The sequence below is a fragment of the Bombina bombina genome, chromosome 11, assembly GCF_027579735.1.
Source record: "Bombina bombina isolate aBomBom1 chromosome 11, aBomBom1.pri, whole genome shotgun sequence".
Classification (NCBI taxonomy): domain Eukaryota; kingdom Metazoa; phylum Chordata; class Amphibia; order Anura; family Bombinatoridae; genus Bombina; species Bombina bombina.
In genome coordinates, this window is record NC_069509.1 from 71,606,368 (window position 1) to 71,625,766 (window position 19,399).

The 19,399-nt window shown below is 43.0% G+C and overlaps 1 protein-coding gene across 1 annotated transcript in view; it reads left to right on the forward strand.

The window, feature by feature from the left end:
* CACNA1H (calcium voltage-gated channel subunit alpha1 H) overlaps window positions 1–19,399 on the forward strand; it is a 498,677-nt gene that overhangs the window by 468,933 nt on the left and 10,345 nt on the right. The window contains exon 31 of the mRNA XM_053694739.1: window positions 18,622–18,762. Within this exon, the coding sequence (XP_053550714.1) occupies window positions 18,622–18,762 (141 nt within the window). The remainder of the gene's footprint in view (window positions 1–18,621; window positions 18,763–19,399) is intronic.

Below are 19,399 nucleotides of genomic sequence, written 5' to 3' on the forward strand. Positions count from 1 at the left end.
CGAGATGATCTAAAGCTCTCTGCTTTGGCGAGATGATCTAAAACTCTCTGCTCTGGCGAGATGATCTAAAGCTCTCTGCTCTGGCGAGATGATCTAAAGCTCTCTGCTCTGGTGAGATGATCTAAAGCTCTCTGCTCTGGCGAGATGAGCTAAAGCTCTCTGCTCTGGCGAGATGATCAAAAGCTCTCTGCTCTGGCGAGATGAGCTAAAAGCTCTCTGCTTTGGCAAGATGATCAAAAGCTCCCTACTCTGGAAAGATGATCTAAAGTTCTTTGCTCTGGCGAGATGATCTAAAGCTCTCTGCTCTGGCGAGATTATCTAAAGCTCTCTGCTCTGGCGAGATGATCTAAAGCTCTCTGCTCTGGTGAAATGATCTAAAGCTCTCTGCTCTGGCAAGATGAGCTAAAGCTCTCTGCTCTGGCAAGATGATCAAAAGCTCCCTGCTCTGGCGAGATGATCTAAAGCTCCCTGCTCTGGAGAGATGATCTAAAGCTCTCTGCTCTGGAGAGATGATCTAAAGCTCTCTGCTCTGGAGAGATGAACTAAAGCTCTGCTCTGGCGAGATGATCTAAAGCTCCCTGCTCTGGCGAGATGATCTAAAGCTCTCTGCTCTGGCGAGATGATCTAAAGCTCTCTGCTCTGGCGAGATTATCTAAAGCTCTCTGCTCTGGCGAGATGATCTAAAGTTCTCTGCTTTGGCGAGATGATCTAAAACTCTCTGCTCTGGCGAGATGATCTAAAGCTCTTTGCTATGGCGAGATGATCTAAAGCTCTCTGCTCTGGCGAGATTATCTAAAGCTCTCTGCTCTGGCGAGATGATCTAAAGCTCTCTGCTCTGGTGAGATGATCTAAAGCTCTCTGCTCTGGCAAGATGAGTTAAAGCTCTCTGCTCTGGCAAGATGATCAAAAGCTCCCTGCTCTGGCGAGATGATCTAAAGCTCCCTGCTCTGGAGAGATGATCTAAAGCTCTCTGCTCTGGCGAGATGAGCTAAAGCTCTTTGCTCTGGAGAGATGAACTAAAGCTCTGCTCTGGCGAGATGATCTAAAGCTCCCTGCTCTGGCGAGATGATCTAAAGCTCTCTGCTCTGGAGAGATGAACTAAAGCTCTGCTCTGGCGAGATGATCTAAAGCTCCCTGCTCTGGCGAGATGATCTAAAGCTCTCTGCTCTGGAGAGATGAACTAAAGCTCTCTGCTCTGGCAAGATGATCTAAAGCTCCCTGCTCTGGCGAGATGATCTAAAGCTCCCTGCTCTGGCGAGATGATCTAAAGCTCTCTGCTCTGGCGAGATGATCTAAAGCTCTCTGCTCTGGAGAGATGATCTAAAGCTCTCTGCTCTGGAGAGATGAACTAAAGCTCTCTGCTCTGGAGAGATGATCTAAAGCTCTCTGCTCTGGAGAGATGAACTAAAGCTCTCTGCTCTGGAGAGATGATTTAAGAGATGATTTAAGAAGTCACAGTGTGGTAAGGTCCCTCAAAGAATTTTATAAACACAAATTTTACCTTGAGAGATGCATATCTCGCCCATACAAGGCTATGTTTATTAGAAGTGATAAATTAAAGGGATACTAAACCCAATCTTTTTTATTTCATGATTCAAAGAGCATGCAATTTTAAGCAACTTTCTTATTTACTTCTAATATAATTTTTTCTTCGTTCTCTTGGTATCTTTATTTGAAAAATCAGGAATGTAAGCATACGAGCTGGCCCATTTTGGTTCAGCACCTGGGTAGTGCTTGCTGATTGGTTGCTAAATGTAGCCACCAATCAGCAAGCTTAGAGTCCTGCTTTTTCAAATCAAGATACCAAGAGAATGAAGAGTAAATTGGAAAGTGTTTTAAAATTGCATGCTCTATGTGAATTATGAAAGAAGAAAAAAAGTGGGCTCCGTATCCCTTTAAAGTCCTTGTAAAATATTGCTTAGATTCCAGCCCTGATTTTAAAACATGTAAAGTTTACCATCACTTTAAGGTCTAAAAAAAATCTGAAGATTTTGTTTGATTCAGGCCCATAGTGAGATCTTCTTTATACAAAGAGGTACACATGACTACAATCACAATATGAAGTGTCATATTAAGATATTTGCAAGAATTCCTAAACAGAAAATTAATATTAATTAAGGTTATCCCAACTGCATTTCAGGTGAAATAGAAGATAATTAACATAAATTATAAATCAATGTATAATAAAGAATCCAGATGTGTATCCTCTGGAGCTGCCCCTGGAGTAGACACATAGTAAATGTTTCTCCAGGGGTTTGGTTGTGGTAAACCAATCACTTAAAGGGAAAGGAAAGTCAAAATTAAAGGTTCATGATTCAGATAGGGCATATGATTTTAGACAATGATCTAATTTACATCTTTTATCATATTTGCTTTGTTTATTTGGTATCCTTTGTTGAAGAGTAATCCTAGATAGGCTGAAAGGAGCTTACCAATTACTACAATTCCAGTAAAACTAAGCAAAATTAATAATAGAAATTAATTTGAACATTGTTTGAAATTATTTGCTAAATTCAATCCATTTAAGTTTAATTTTGACTTTACTGTCCCGTTAAAATGCCTAGTTGAGAATCACACCATGCCTGAAGTGTTTTTCACCCAGCTTCAGAATTCTAAACTGTTTGTAACGGTGGATTATTAATTAGTGCTGTTTGAATGTGGTACTTTTACCTTCTTTATCTTGTATTGTATTTGTATTAGTTGCTTTACAGGCTATTATAGTAGTTTCCCCTAACATACTGAGGAGTAGCAAAGCCTACACACGTCATGTGATCACTGCTCCACCCCTCTTATCTCAAAGACAGGGAGGGGCGGGGCTTCTACACATATCATCATCTGATTACTGAACTGTTACAAACTGCTATTTGTAACTGGCCCTTTAAATGAAAAATTGCCCTGCTTCCATGGATTTTGGAGAAGCCTATTTGCCAGCCTCCTTCCTCATGACTATGGCCCCTGGAAGATTGTGCCCCTGAGAGTATATTAACTTTTATTGGGTGTGTATGGCCCTTTAAGAACCGTCTGGGGACATATTGTGACTTTGGTGAACAATGCCCCTTTAAGACTATGTCCCCAGACCTGTGAAATGACTTGTCCCTGGCTTTCTCCCACTTGGTTCAGTTTCATTGTGTGCCATTAAGAGTTAATTTTGTTCAATTCTAAATACAAGTTTGCTGGGATCAGCTCTAATTAGGTTTAGTGATAAACCTTACCATTGTCTAATCAGACTGCTAGTGATAAGGTGGACTGCATTGTTTTATTGTGTATAACTTGTTATCTGCTGAAGTAATGTTGTGGCCTGTCAAAGGGAGTGTCTCTCTATCTCAGTGCTTTCCAAACTGTGTGTCAGGACACACTAGTGTGTCGGCAGCAGTGTGTAGGTGTGTCCCTGCTTCAGCACTAATTTATTTAAATTTAATTTAAAATTTTTTTTTTTTTTGGTTTCTGACTTTCCGCCTGCCTGCTACGCATATCATATGGTTGACATGTGATTGATACCTAGTGAGTCACAGATCATCTTAACCTATTGGCGCAGCTCAGTGGGAACTGAAACTATTGCCATTGGCGGCTTTGGCGGCACATTGGCTCCTGACTGTACGTGTAGTCTCCTTAATCGGCTCGTGACTGCATATGTAGTCAGTGAATGGTACAGCAGTGTATTTGCAGCGCGGGCAGTAGTCAGTCAGACATGCAGAACTCTGAGGGCGGCAGCTTAAACGCTGAGCTGAAGTCAGAAGTCAGTGTTTTTTGCAGCTAGCTCCCAGTAGTGCATTGCTGCTCCTGCTCTTGATATATGGATAGGAAGTGGAAGCTTAAAAATGCTTAATGATGAAATGTGAGTGTCTTTATCTAATAGTCCACTAAATATTCAGAAACTGTGTTCATCCCATCAACCTCATACATCCCATTAAATTAGTAAGTAGCTATTGGTGTTATTCTTGCACATACTTACTGTTACTTGTAAATACATTTTGTTATTATATAATTTATGTATGTGTCGTATCTCTTAAAACAAGTTCGTTTAACCTACTTTTTGCAAGAACAACTGAATTACTGTGTCACGAAATGATGTAGGTCTAAAAAGTGTGTCCCCAACATGAAAAGTTTGGAAAGCTCTGCTCTATCTAATATCAAATGTGTGATGGGGGATTTTATGCCTCCCCCTGAGAGTGTCCTGTTTTCATGTAACCTCAATAAAAAGCAGGCTGTGTGCTCCAGCACATCAGACCTATTTTGACCCTCTACCTTGCAGCTTTGACTCATGTTTGTAGGGGACAGCTTATATCACTACAGGGATTGCTGACTACGGTGCTGATGATTCTTTGGTGAGCGCTAGGAGCATCCTTTTCTACGGTCCAACTTCCAGCCAGCCTGGAGGCAACCGTAACATGAACCACACCTCTTATCTCACAAATAGGGAGGGGCTTCTACACATATCATTGTGTGATTACTACTCCACCACTCTTATCTCAAGAGACAGGGAGGGGTGGGGCTTCTACACACATCATCATATCATTACCGCTCCACCCTTCTCATCTCAAAGACACGGAGGGACAGGGATTCTACACACATCATCATCATGTGATCACTGCTCCACCCCTCTTATTTCACAGACAGGGGAGGGGTAGGGCTTCTACACATATTAACATGTGATTACTGCTCCACCCTTATCTCAAAGACAGGGGGGGTTCTACACATATCATCATGTGATCACTTACCCACCCTTCTTATCTCAAAGACAGCAAGGAGGGTTTCTACACACATCATCATGTGATCACTGCTCCACCCCTCTTATCTCAAAGACAGGGAAAGGGCAGGGCTTCTACACACATCATCATATCATGTGATCACTGCTTCACCCCTCTTATCTCAAAGACAGGGAAAGGGCAGGGCTTCTACACACATCATCATGTGATCACTGCTCCACCCCTCTTATCTCAAAACAGGGAAGGGGGCTGAGCTTCTACACACATTATCATGTGATCACTGCTCCACCCCTCTTATCTCAAAAACAGGGGAGGGGGCTGGGCTTTTACACACATCATCATGTGATCACTGCTCCATCCCTCTTATCTTAAAGACAGGGGAGGGGCAGGGCTTCTGCACACATCATCATGTGATCACTGCTCCATCCCTCTTATCTTAAAGACAAGGGAGGGAAGGGCTTCTACACACATCATCATGTGATCACTGCTCCACCCCTCTTATCTCAAAAACAGGGGAGGGGGCTGGGCTTCTACACACATCATCATGTGATCACTGCTCTATCCCTCTTATCTCAAAGACAGGGGAGGGGCAGGGCTTCTACACACATCATCATGTGATTACTGCTCCGCCCCTCTTATCTCAAAGACAGGGAGGGGCGGGGTTTCTACACATATCATCATCTGATCACTGAACCACCCCTCTTATCTCACAAACAGGGAGGGGCTTCTACACATTTCATCGTGTGATTACTGCTCCACCCCTCTTATTTCACAGACAGGGGAGGGGTAGGGCTTCTACACATATTAACATGTGATTACTGCTCCACCCTTATCTCAAAGACAGGGGGGGTTCTACACATATCATCATGTGATCACATACCCACCCTTCTTATCTCAAAGACAGCAAGGGGGGCTTCTACACACATCATCATGTGATCACTGCTCCACCCCTCTTATCTCAAAGACAGGGAAAGAGCAGGGCTTCTACACACATCATCATGTGATCACTGCTCCACCCCTCTTATCTCAAAGACAGGGAAAGGGCAGGGCTTCTACACATATCATCATGTGATCACTGCTCCACCCCTCTTATCTCAAAAACAGGGAAGGGGGCTGGGCTTCTACACACATTATCATGTGATCACTGCTCCACCCCTCTTATTTCAAAAACAGGGGAGGGGGCTGGGCTTCTACACATATCATCATGTGATCACTGCTCCATCCCTCTTATCTTAAAGACAGGGGAGGGGCAGGGCTTCTACACACATCATCATGTGATTACTGCTCCATCCCTCTTATCTTAAAGACAAGGGAGGGGAAGGGCTTCTACACACATCATCATGTGATCACTGCTCCAGCCCTCTTATCTCAAAAACAGGGGAGGGGGCTGGGCTTCTACACACATCATCATGTGATCACTGCTCCATTCCTCTTATCTTAAAGATAGGGGAGGGGCAGGGCTTCTACACACATAATCATGTGATCACTGCTCCATCCCTCTTATCTCAAAGACAGGGGAGGGGCAGGGCTTCTACACACATCATCATGTGATTACTGCTCCGCCCCTCTTATCTCAAAGACAGGGAGGGGTGGGGCTTCTACACATATCATCATCTGATCACTGAACCACCCCTCTTATCTCACAAAGAGACAGGGGCTTCTACACATATCATCGTTTGATTACTGCTCCACCACTCTTATCTCAAAAGACAGGGAGGGGTGGGGCTTCTACACACATCATCATATCATTACCGCTCCACCCTTCTCATCTCAAAGACACGGAGGGGCAGGGATTCTACACACATCATCATCATGTGATCACTGCTCCACCCCTCTTATCTCAAAAACAGGGGAGGGGTCTGGGCTTCTACACACATCATCATGTGATCACTGCTCCATCCCTCTTATCTTAAAGACAGGGGAGGGGCAGGGCTTCTACACACATTATCATGTGATCACTGCTCCACCCCTCTTATCTTAAAGACAAGGGAGAGGAAGGGCTTCTAAACACATCATCATGTGATCACTGCTCCACCCCTCTTATCTCAAAAACAGGGGAGGGGGCTGGGCTTCTACACACATCATCATGTGATCACTGCTCCATCCCTCTTATCTTAAAGACAGGGGAGGGGCAGGGCTTCTAAACACATCATCATGTGATCACTGCTCCATCCCTCTTATCTCAAAGACAGGGGAGGGGCAGGGCTTCTACACACATCATCATGTGATTACTGCTCCGCCCCTCTTATCTCAAAGACAGGGGAGGGGAAGGGCTTCTTCACACATCATCATGTGTCAGGGTTTTTTCCCTGTTTTGTTTGCCATGTGCTGCTGGCAGCCATTTTACTCACCTCTCTTCCTGACTATGGTGCATTGTGGGGGATGCTGCTCAATTCCTGCACTTCCTTTTATGGCCAGACTGGTGTGCATCATCCATGTGAGACACGATGCAGTCTCAGAATTGTGATGTCATCACTTATTATTTAAAGGGCCTCTGTTCAGTATGCTTTGCCTTTGCTTTGTCTCAGACCTGTTTGTGAGAGTTCCTGTGTATTACCTGGCTGCCTGGCGTCCTTCCTGGTTCCTGATCCCTGGCTTGTTCCTGACTCTGCTGTTTTCCTTGTTCCTGATTCCGGCTCGTCTGACTATTCGCTTTGGCTCCTGACTCGGCTCGTCTGACTACCAGCTCTGGTTTTGATTCCTGGCTTGTTATTTGACTTGTGGACTTTTTATTATTTTTTGCTATTAATAAAGGTGTGATTATTTTTGCATTTCTCATCTCAGTCTGATTCCTGGCACCCTGACATTACGCAAAGGCCATGAATCCTGATGGTGCTAATAATCCACCTTTACCTGCCATCATTTGCAGGATGGATGTACAGGATCACCGCTTGGATCAATTTGCACTAGCCTTGCAAACCCTGCTGACTCGCACTGCACATTTGGACCAAAGTGTCCCGCAAGTTATGGCTGCTCCTGTTTCTGCTGCTGCACCTATGCCTACCAGGAGCATGTCCGGTTCTGCACCTCTACCTCAGCGATATGGAGGCGATCCTTTTCAGTGCAGAGGGTTTTTGAACCAGGTTGGCATTTACTTTGAGATGTTACCTCAGGTGTTTCCCTCTGACAGAACTAAGGTGGGATTTCTCATCTCGTTACTCTCTGACACAGCTCTTGCCTGGGCTAATCCCTTGTGGGAGACTAATAAACCTGTGATTTCAAATTACCCTGAATTTGTGGCCTCCTTTCGAAGGGTATTTGATGTTCCGGCTTGCTCCTCCTCTGCTGCTAAATGACTCATGTCCATTCAGCAAGGTACAAGATCTGTTGCTCAGTATACTATTGAGTTCCGTATGCTTGGCGCAGAGGTAGGTTGGAACAATGAAGCCCTTGTTGTCGCCTTCTTTCATGGGCTCTCTGATGCGATTAAAGACGAAGTTGCTGCCAGAGATTTACCAGAGGATCTCGAGGCATTGGTGTCTTTTTTGATCCTAATTGACATCAGACTCAGAGAGAAGCCCTCTTTCAAAGAACGCTTGCGGAAGCCTCCTGTTCCATTGTCTCCTACGTGTTCGTTCCCGCCCATGCCTCCCTCTCCTCCCATGCCTCCTGATCCCGAGTCACCAGGTACTGCTGAGCCGATGCAGCTGGGATTCACAAGTCTCTCCGCGGCAGAGAGGGCCTTTATGAGGAGGGAGGGGCTCTGCCTCTATTGTGGGTTACAGGGCCACCTTTTGAAGTCTTGTCCTACACGGCCGGGAAATGCTCACACCTAAGGTCCTGTCGGGGGCAGACCTTGGGTGGTTTATCCTTGTCCCCGGAACCGCTTAAGGAGAAACCTTTGATCACGGTTGTCCTTTCCTGGGTGGACTCCTCCATAGTCACCCAGGCTCTTGTTGACTCCGGTGATGCGGGCTATTTCATTGACAGTGCTTTTGTATCAAAGCACTCCATTCCTGTTTTGCCTCGGTCCGTTCCGCTTGCTATTGAGGCCATTGATGGCAGGCCCCTTCAGCCCGCACTCTTTACTCACGAAACTGCTCCGTTGTCTCTGGCTGTTGGGGCTCTCCATTTTGAAACCCTCCAGTTCCAGGTGATAAACTCTCCACATTTTCCGGTTGTTCTGGGTTATCCCTGGCTCCCCGCAATGTATTTCCACTTGTCTTCGGAAACCAGTTAAAGTCTTCTGCACTTCTTCGGTTTCTCAATTGCCAGAGGAGTACCAAGAGTTCCTAGACGTGTTTGACAAGGTGCGTGCCGGTACGCTGCCTCCTCACCAGTCTTAAGATTGTGCCATAGACCTGCAACCCGGAGCCATTCCTCCTCGGGGCCGGGTGTACCCTCTGTCTGTTGCAGACAATTGTGCTATGGAGGAGTATGTTGCCGATGCTCTGTCGCGGGGGATCATCCGCAAATCCTGCTCTCCTGCAGGGGCTGGCTTCTTCTTTGTGAAGAAAAAGGGTGGCGAATTAAGACCATGTATCGATTATAGGGGTCTTAATCGTCTTACCATTAAGAATGCTTACCCTATTCCGCTTATTACGGAACTCTTTGACCACCTCAAGGGAGCTACGGTCTTTACTAAACTTGATTTGAGAGGAGCGTACAATCTCGTTAGGATTAAGGAGGGCCACAAATGTAAAACAGCATTTAACACCAGGAGTAGGCATTATGAGTATCTTGTAATGCCCTTTGGCCTATGTAATGCTCCTGCTGTTTTTCAGGAATTTATTAATGATGTCCTACGAGATATGTTGCAACAGTGTGTTGTGGTTTACTTAGACAACATCCTCATACACTCACCCACACTTGAGGCTCATCGTTCTGATGTTACACGGGTTCTTCAGAGACTACGTGAGAACGGCCTGTTTTGTAAACTCGAGAAATGTGAGTTCCATCAGACTCAAGTAACCTTCCTAGGTTATGTTATCTCCGTTGCAGGGTTCTGCATGGATCCTGACAAGTTATCTGCAGTTCTGCAGTGGCCTCGCCCAGTCGGTCTTCGGTCTATTCAACGTTTTTTGGGGTTCGCCAATTACTATAGAAAGTTTATTAAAAACTTTTCTTCCTTGGTCAAACCTATCACAGACATGACCCGTAAAGAGAATGATCCACTCCATTGGTCACCTACTGCCATTAAGGCCTTTGATAGTCTTAAGACTGCCTTTGCTGCCGCTCCAGTTCTGGCTCATCCTAACCCTGTCCTGCCTTTCGTTCTTGAGGTCGATGCGTCTGAGACTGGAGTAGGTGCCCTCTTGCCTCAACGTCCTACGCCTGATGGTTCCTTGCATCCGTGTGGTTTCTTCTCTAAGAAATTGTCTCCAGCGGAGTGCAATTATGAAATTGGCAACAGGGAATTACTGGCCATCAGTTTAGCACTTAAGGAATGGAGGCATCTTCTCGAGGGTACTAGCGTGCCAGTGCTCATTCTTACTGACCACAAGAATTTAACTTATCTATCTGAAGCAAAACGTTTGTAGCCACGACAGGCCAGATGGGCGCTATTTTTGTCTCGGTTTAATTATGTGGTCTCCTACCTGCCTGGTAGTAAGAATGTTAGGGCTGATGCCCTCTCTCTACAATTTTCGCCTCTGTCCAAGGAGGAGTCTGTACCTACTCCTGTTATACCTCCTGACCATATTTTGGCTACCATACTTACTAATTTGACTTCTCCCTTGGGGGAGGAGATCCTGGCTGCACAAACCAATGCACCACCTGAGAAACCTAGTGGTAAGTGTTTTGTTCCTGAGAATCTTCAAACTAAACTTTTGCACACTTACCACTATCCTAAAGCCACAGGTCACCCAGGCAAGAACTAAATGATTTGGGCTGTCACTCGACAATTCTGGTGGCCAGGTCTTTGTTCTGATGTTGCTGCGTATGTTGCCTCCTGCTCAATTTGTGCACAGAATAAGACTCCTCAACGTCTTCCTGTGGGTCTTCTTCAACCTATTGCTAATGGTGAGCGTCCTTGGACACATCTTTCCATCGACTTCATTGTCGAGCTCCCTGTTTCCAATGGCAATACTGTTATCCTTATGGTGGTTGACCGTTTTTCTAAAATGTCACATTGCATTCCCTTGATGAAGCTGCCTACCGCTCAGGAGCTTGGTTCAATTTTTGCCCGGGAGGTCTTCCATTTACATGGGTTATCCAAGGAGATAGTGTCGGACCGGGGTAGCCAGTTTGTCTCCAGATTTTGGCGTTCCTTTTGTGCTCAAATGGGGATCCAGCTTTCCTTCTCCTCTGCATATCACCCTCAATCCAATGGGACTGCGGAATGGTCTAATCAAGCTCTGGAACAGTTCCTCCTGTGCTATATCTCAGATCACCACAATAATTAGTCTAAACTGTTACCTTGGGCAGAGTTTGCTCGTAATAGCGCTATTAATGCTTCCTCCAAGATATCCCCGTTCATGGCGAATTATGGGTTTCAACCATCCTTGTTGCCCGATTCATTCATGTCTCTCCGTTCCATGTGGGTGCAGATTCAGGATTGCCTTCATCGTTCCATGCAGCGCCAAAAGTTCCAGGCTGATCATAGGCGTCTGCCCGCACCTTCCTACCAGGTTAGTGAGAGAGTTTGGCTGTCCTCCCGCAACTTGAACCTTTGTGTGCCTTCCAATAAATTGGCTCCCCGTTATGTTGGTCCTTTTCAAATACTCCGACGGGTTAATCCTGTGGCCTACGCTCTTGACCTTCCTCCTGCTATGCGCATCTCCAATGTTTTTCATGTCTCCCTCTTGAAACCATTGGTTTGTAATTGGTTTACCACTGTGTTGCCTCGTCCCCATCCTATCTTTGTTGACAACCATGAGGAGTATGAGGTCAGCAGCATTATTGACTCTCGTATGTACAGGGGCCGTGTACAGTATTTGGTTCACTGGAGAGGCTACGGTCTGGAGGAGCGTTCTTGGGTTCCCTCCTCTGATGTTCATGCTCCCGCTCTCTTCCGTGCCTTCCATGCCGTTTCCCCAATAAGCCTTTTGTCCTCCCGCGGGGGAGGGGTCGTTGAGGGGAGGGTACTATCAGGGTATTTTCCCTGTTTTGTTTGCCATGTGCTGCAGGCAGCCATTTTACTCACCTCTCTTCCTGACTATGTTGCATTGTGGGGGATGCTGCTCAATTCCTGCACTTCCTTTTATCGCCAGACTGGTGTGCATCATCCATGTGAGACAGGATGCAGTCTCAGAATTGTGATGTCATCAATTATTATTTAAAGGGCCTCTGTTCAGTATAATTTGCCTTTGCATTGTCTCAGACCTGTTTGTGAGAGTTCCTGTGTATTACCTGGCTGCCTGACGTCCTTCCTGGTTCCTGATCCCTGGCTTGTTTCTGACTCTGCTGTTTTCCTTGATCCTGATTCCGGCTCGTCTGACTATTCGCTTTGGCTCCTGACTCGGCTCATCTGACTACCAGCTCTGGTTTTGATTCCTAGCTTGTTATTTGACTTGTGGACTTTTTATTTTTTGCTATTAATAAAGGTGTGATTATTTTTGCACTTTTCGTCTCAGTCTGATTCCTAGCACCCTGACATCATGCGATCACTGCTCCATCCCTCTTATCTCAAAGACAGGGAGGGGGGGCAGGGCTTCTACACACATCATCATGTGATTACTGCTCCACCCCTCTTATCTCAAAGACAGGGGAGGGGAAGGGCTTCTACACACATCATCATGTGATCACTGCTCCATCCCTCTTATATCAAAGACAGGGAAGGGGCAGGGCTTCTACACACATCATCATGGGATCACTGATCCACCCCTCTTATCTGAAAGACAGGGGAGGGGCAGGGCTTCTACACACATCATCATGTGATCACTACTCCACCCCTCTTATCTGAAAGACAGGGGAGGGGCAGGGCTTCTACACACATCATCATGTGATCACTGCTCCACCCCTTATCTGAAAGACAGGGGAGGGGCAGGGATTCTACACACATCATGTAATCACTGCTCCATCCCTCTTATCTCAAAGACAGGGGAGGGGCAGGGCTTCTACACACATCATCATGTGATCACTGCTCCATCCCTCTTATCTGAAAGACAGGGGGGGCTTCTACACACATCCTCAGGATGTGATTACTGTTGACTGCACCACTCCTCTTTTCTCAAAGACAGGGGAGGGGCAGGACTATGTATTAGGGACTCAAGAGGTTGAGGGGGGCTGTTGCCATTTTGTAGGCAGAGCTGCATGAGAAGACGCAGGATCGCATGTGGATACTGTACAGGATTACGGGTGAGGTTGCCAGTTGGTGGATGTGTCAGGGTAATTTGTGGACAGAGCTCAGAATAAGGGACTGTTCCTCTGAAATGTGGATAGTTGGGAGGCCTGTGTTACCCTTTCTCTTGTTCACAATCTGATGATATAAAAGATAATAATACAGACACATTGATGTCATTTTTCCTTTACAGAAAAGAGCCCCCTTTCCAAGCACTCTCCCAGCACCAGATTAGCTATCAGTCATGCACAACAGCACTTGCTGTGCACGTGTATGTGCCCCCCTCATGCATAGTGAGTGGCGTTAACATTAATCATGAATCGCCAGCACTAGCTGTATATGAACGTATTTACTGTTATATGTAACAGTCTGCAATGAACAGCCAAGCCACCACCAGGACTCAGAAAGGGTAGTCAGTTTCCAGTAGCAAACTCATAAAGGCACTTAAAGGAGCATTTATAAAATGTTCTAATTTGAATGAACAGAATTATGTTCAACCTCTACAAGTGGGTTAAATGCATTGTTAAAGTCAGCTATTTGCTGGTTATGCACTACAGGTCCTGAGAAAAAAAGTTGCTTAGCCAATCAAGAGTGCCATACTTGCATAGCCTTCGATCACTGGCCGTGCTCAGCAATGCAATGTATTGCAGATCCAGAGCTGATTTTAACTATGTTTATAACCCCTTTGCGAGGTTAATATACATATTTCTATTCAATCAATGGTACAATAATAAACTACTCTAGTACATTAGCTCTTTATGTCCATTTAAACAAGGTAAAATTTAAATAAATTAATATGGCAATTTTTTATTATTAAAGGGACACTGAACCCAAATTTTTTATTTCTTGATTGTGGTTCAGACAGAGCATGGAATTTTAAGCAACTTTCTAATTTACTCCTATTATCAATTTTCCTTCGTTCTCTTGCTATCTTTATTTAAAAAAATAATGCATCTAAGCTTTTTTTTTGGTTTAGGACTCTGGAAAGCACTTTTTTATTGGTGGATGAATTTATTCACCAATCAGCTAGAACAACCCATGTTGTTTACCAAAAATGGGCCGGCATCTAAACTTACTTTCTTGCATTTCAAATAAAGATACCAAGAGAATGAAGAAAATTTGATAATAGGAGTAAATTAGAAAGTTGCTTAAAATTGCATGCTCTATCTTAATCACAAAAGAAAAAATTTGGGTTCAGTGTCCCTTTAATTTTTACAATGGGCATATAATGAACTTTTAATCATTTATTCTCAGTTTTTAGATACAGTAAAGTTCTGCTGACACTTAGGAAATATATTTGGCTTTGATTTTGGATTCTTTAGATACAAGAGTTTAACCGAAAATTAGAATATCTATATTGCTAAACATTGATGCTTCAGAATTTATTAAACCATTTAGAAGTAGTTAATCGCATGTCAGTCTATACAATTTTAATCTGTATGTAGTTTGCACTATTCCATTTATTTTAATTACTATATTAAATTGAGAAGTAGCAAAAAGACAGCACAGCACATTTGTTAAAGGATTAGTGACTTCTATTACCAAACTTGCTTCATTCTCATGTTATTCTTTGTTGAAGAGATGACAAAGTAGGTAGCAGGAAAAAGTGTTGCCATCTAGTGCTCTTGCAAATGTATAAAATTCTTGTAAAATAGTTGCCACCTAGTGGTGCAGACACGTGCCCGCTCCTGAGATTACAGCTTTTCAACAAAGGATACCTAGAGCACTATTAAAATTTGATAATAGAAGTAATTTAAAATATTGTTTATCTGTGCATGCTCTGTGTGAATCATGACAGAAAAATGTTGGTGTTTATGTCCTATTAAGAATTATATGTAATATATCCCAATGTACAAATTGGCAAAATCAGGGACCAAAAATAATGCTGCACTTCAACCTGATTTGCTAGTGCATACATTAAAGGGACAGTTAAAGGACCAGTCAACACAGTAGATTTGCATAATCAACAAATGCAAGATAACAAGACAATGCAATAGCACTTAGTCTGAACTTCAAATGAGTAGTAGATTTTTTTTATGACAATTTTAAAAGTTATGTCTTTTTCCACTCCCCCTGTACCATGTGACAGCCATCAGCCAATCACAAATGCATACACGTACTATGTGACAGCCATCAGCCATTCACAAATGCATACACACTTATTCTTGCACATGATCAGTAGGAGCTGGTGACTCAAAAAGTTTAAATATAAAAAGACTGTGCACATTTTGTTAATGGAAGTAAATTGGAAAGTTGTTTAAAATGGCTGCTCTATCTGAATAATGAAAGTTTCATTTTGATTGAGTGTCCATTTAACTCCAAAAATTTTATTGTTTAAAAAGATAGATTATCCCTTTATCACCCATTCCCAAAGCCAGCATGTATATATTCATATATTTTTTACCTCTGTGATTACCTTGTATCTAAGCCGCTTCTGACAGCCCCCTGATCACATGGCTATTTATTTATTATCTATTGACTTGCATTTTAGCCAATTAGTGCAGTGTCATTCACAACCCACGGGAGAGAGCACAATGTTATCTATATGGCCCACATAGATTAGCAGTCTCCTGTTGTGAAAAGCAAATAAAAAAGCATGTGATTAGAGGCTGTCTGTAATGGCTTAGAAATAGGCAGACATTTAGAGGTTTAAATGTTATAAAGTATAATAATATAACAATGTTGGTTGTGCAAAGCTGGGGAATGGGTAGTAAAGGTATTATCTATCTTATTAATCAATAACAATTTTTGTGTTGACTGTCCCTTTAAATGTGCTAACATAAATTTGTTGTGCTTTTATATCGCTTTAAGGGACAATAAAGTGCTGACTGTCTCTTTAAGGATATCAATCTAAAATCCCAATAATTAAACCTGTTAAAAATACAATTTGTTTAAATATTCTAATTGAAAATAAAATGTCCCTTACACCGGTTGCCAGGTATCCAATATTTAACTGGACAGCCCAATATTTGAACAAGCTTTCCTGTAAAAGCTATACAAAAATACTGTCTCTTTAAATGTTCATCTAATGGGCAACTATAGATGCTAATGGCAGGAACACTAGGATAACGATACATTCGGAGGAGCAATTCATTTCAAACATTTTACCTCTACAACAGGAGTGGACTGATCATCTGGGCAAATAGGATCTGCACCGAGGGCCCAGCATGTAGGGGGGGGGGCACAAAGGGCATCTCCAGGTCTGACAGCTGTTCTTTCAGTAACTAAGCAGTTAAGTGTGAGTTTAGTGGGGGCCTTGTGCCTGGATGTGGGGTTTGTTACTCAGGGGGCGCTAGAGTGTGGGGGGTCTTGTCGAGGGTCTGTTGCTTTGAGAGCTATGGAGTGTGGGGTCTGGCCATGGAGGTTGGGTGCCTGTCACTGGCCCTTGACTTTGGGGGCCCTGGCGGTTGGAGGGCCTGGTGGGGGCAGGGCAGGGAGGCTTCCATGTTCATTTGCGTACATTTTAATAAATGTGGGTCAGTGTAACACAGTGGGGAAAATCCCTATTTTTTGCCCAGGGCCCTGTTTGGTCTGATAAACCTCACAAACATGAATCTAGACCAGTAAGTCTAGTTTACTACACTGCTAATAAATAAATAAACAATTTAACAGTTTGTAAATAAGCACAAACATAGGTTTTACCAGACTACAAAGCATTACAAAAGGCCTACTTTATGATTCCATTATATATTCCATTTAAATATTTCTCCCCTTTAACTTGTTCCTGGTAATGTGTTTCACATGCTAGAGTATATCACATTTTAATAGATTGCTCCTTTAGCTTTATTTTGTCATTTAAAATAGCTACTATTGCCTGTTGAATCCACAACTATACTGAAAATACTTAACTATTCTTATAGAAAGGTTATGTAAACAGGAGGTAACAATAAGGATTCCAGTGGGGGAAGAGATAGTTAAAAAAATTAAAATCCTTTACAATTGCTCTAGGTATTGTTTATTGTGTATATATGGAGAGTTAAGATAAGGGGTCTTAATGTAAAGAGAGATAAGATTTTGAGGTCTACTATTCCTGCATGCTCGGCTAATGCATACAAACATATTCTTGAGAATGAATTTAGGCTTCCATTAGAAAAAAACAGCTATCATATAAATGCAAAAAGTAAACTTAAAGGAGTGATTCCCTAGACATTTTATACTCTGCAGCTATTATAACAAGTCTTTGGGTACACATTAATGGGACATTAAACACTTTAAGATGGTAATATTAAATTATAAATAGTACTGTATATATACAAACAACTCTGCAATATACTTTCATTTTTTATTTTATCCCCTTTTCCTGTAATTCCATTCTGAAATTGTGAGGTTTTCAGTTCCTGTTAGAAATGGAAGTGCAGAACACCGTTATATCCCACACAGCCATTGGCTGCACCCTCTAGTGACCTATTTTAACTGTCCATAATTGGTCACAGCAGAGAAGGTAACCTAAGTTACAACATGGCTGCTCACATCATTTTATAGATACTAAAATTTTACACTTATTTTGTCAATATTTAAACAGCAAATGAAACTTAAAACATACATCTATATGTTATTCTCAGACAAATCTTTTATTTGAATGTATCATTCTCTCTAGCATTTAGTTAGCACTTAATGTCCCTTTAAGGGGAAACTAATTCTACATTACACAGTCCCTTTAAATTGGTAGAGTGCAGAGTCCAGATGTTTTTTTTTTTTACACAGAGTAGCAGCTAAATCTCCCAAAATAGACACCACTATAAAGAATAAGATGCATAGATACTGATATAAAAATCCAGTATAAAACTGTTTAAAAACTTACTTAGAAGCTCTCAGTTTAGCTCTGTTGAAAAGGTAGCTGGAAAGCCCACTGCAAGTGGGAAATTAGACACTCTCCCCCTTCTTTTGCTTAGGAAAAGACCCTTTACACAAACAGGAGCAAGCTGGAGTAGGTAGCTGACAGTATTCTCATAAAACTTTGGAGCTTGGTTAGGAGTCAGAAAATCAGAGCAATGTTATTTAAAAATAAGCAAAACAATACATTTAACCTTTTAACGCCGTTATGCCGTTCTATTCCGTCATAATTACACTGGGCTTTAGAGCCGTTATGACGGAATAGAAGAACGTCATAGCCAACGGCTGTCCTTCTACGCTTCCTGGATTTGATCGCGGTCTGGAGGGCATTCCTAGGGTTATAGGGATGCCCCCAAGACCCGATCCAATAATTGAAATCTCACGATCGTGTGCACGATCGCATGATTTCAATTTGTCTACATCGGAACAGTTGTTCAGATGTAGACACATTAACCCTGGCAGGAAAGGGTTAAAAAATTTTTTTTATGGGCTATATAAATAGATCATCTACAAAACTTTTATGCAAAGAAAAAATGAGTGTATAATGTCCCTTTAATCGTTGAAAATATCAACAGTATTGTATTGTTAGGTGACGCCTTCCCCTGTCTGTCAACTGTGCTGCAGAATCGGGTAGCAAACCTTCTTTAGAGCCCTTATCAGGTGATAATCTTCTTAATACCTTCTCTGTTTGGCTCTAGCAGTGGGTATTATGGCATTAGGTCAGTGTTAGCAACATGTTTTTGGGTGCCATAGTGGTCAATATTGTTATGGTCCCTTCTAGTAACATCTATCTCTTGCATTACAATATGAAAACAGCCCAACTCATTGACTGATAAATGTTTCCTTGCTTTCACACTGAAGGGGTCTCTGAGCCAGGACAATGTGATTTTAATGATCCCTGAGTCAATGGAGGGAGCCACCTTACTGAAGGACACAGTGTCAGTCTCCATGCCCCAGCATCAAGCCATGCCGCTTTCCCTCCAGCCCTCCCCGGGGAACAAGGTTAATGCTGACGCGCTCTATGTATTGTTTCAGCTTTTGCACTGTGCAGCAAACTCTTAACACAACTCTCTGCAGGTTTCTTAACTTTGCTTCCTCAGCTTTCCTTACATTCTTGAGTGATCCTGGGTGGAGGGAGGGGGGGGGGTTGTATTTTAATCAATAATAGATTTTTTTAATGGGGTGTTTTTTATAATATCACTAAGATTTCACTTTTTATGAATGGAACTTAAAGGGACAAAAAAACAACAACAATTTTTTCTTTCATAATTCAGAAAGAACATAACATTTTAAACAACTTTCTAATGTACTACTATAATCCATTTTTTTGTTATCTTTTGTTGAAGACCAGGAAGGTAGGTTCAATAGTATGCATGCGTGTGCAGCACTATATAGGAGCAGTTTTGCAACTATGTTATGCAAGAGCACTAGGGGGCCCATTTATCAAAGGGCTTGCGGACCTGATCCGACACTGCGGATCAGGTCCGCAAGACCTCGCTAAATGCGGAGAGCAATACGCTCTCCACATTTAACATTGCACCAGCAGCTCACAAGAGCTGCTGGTGCAACGCCGCCCCCTGCTGACTCGCGGCCAATCGGCCGCCAGCAGGGAGCTGTCAATCAACCCGATCGTATTCGA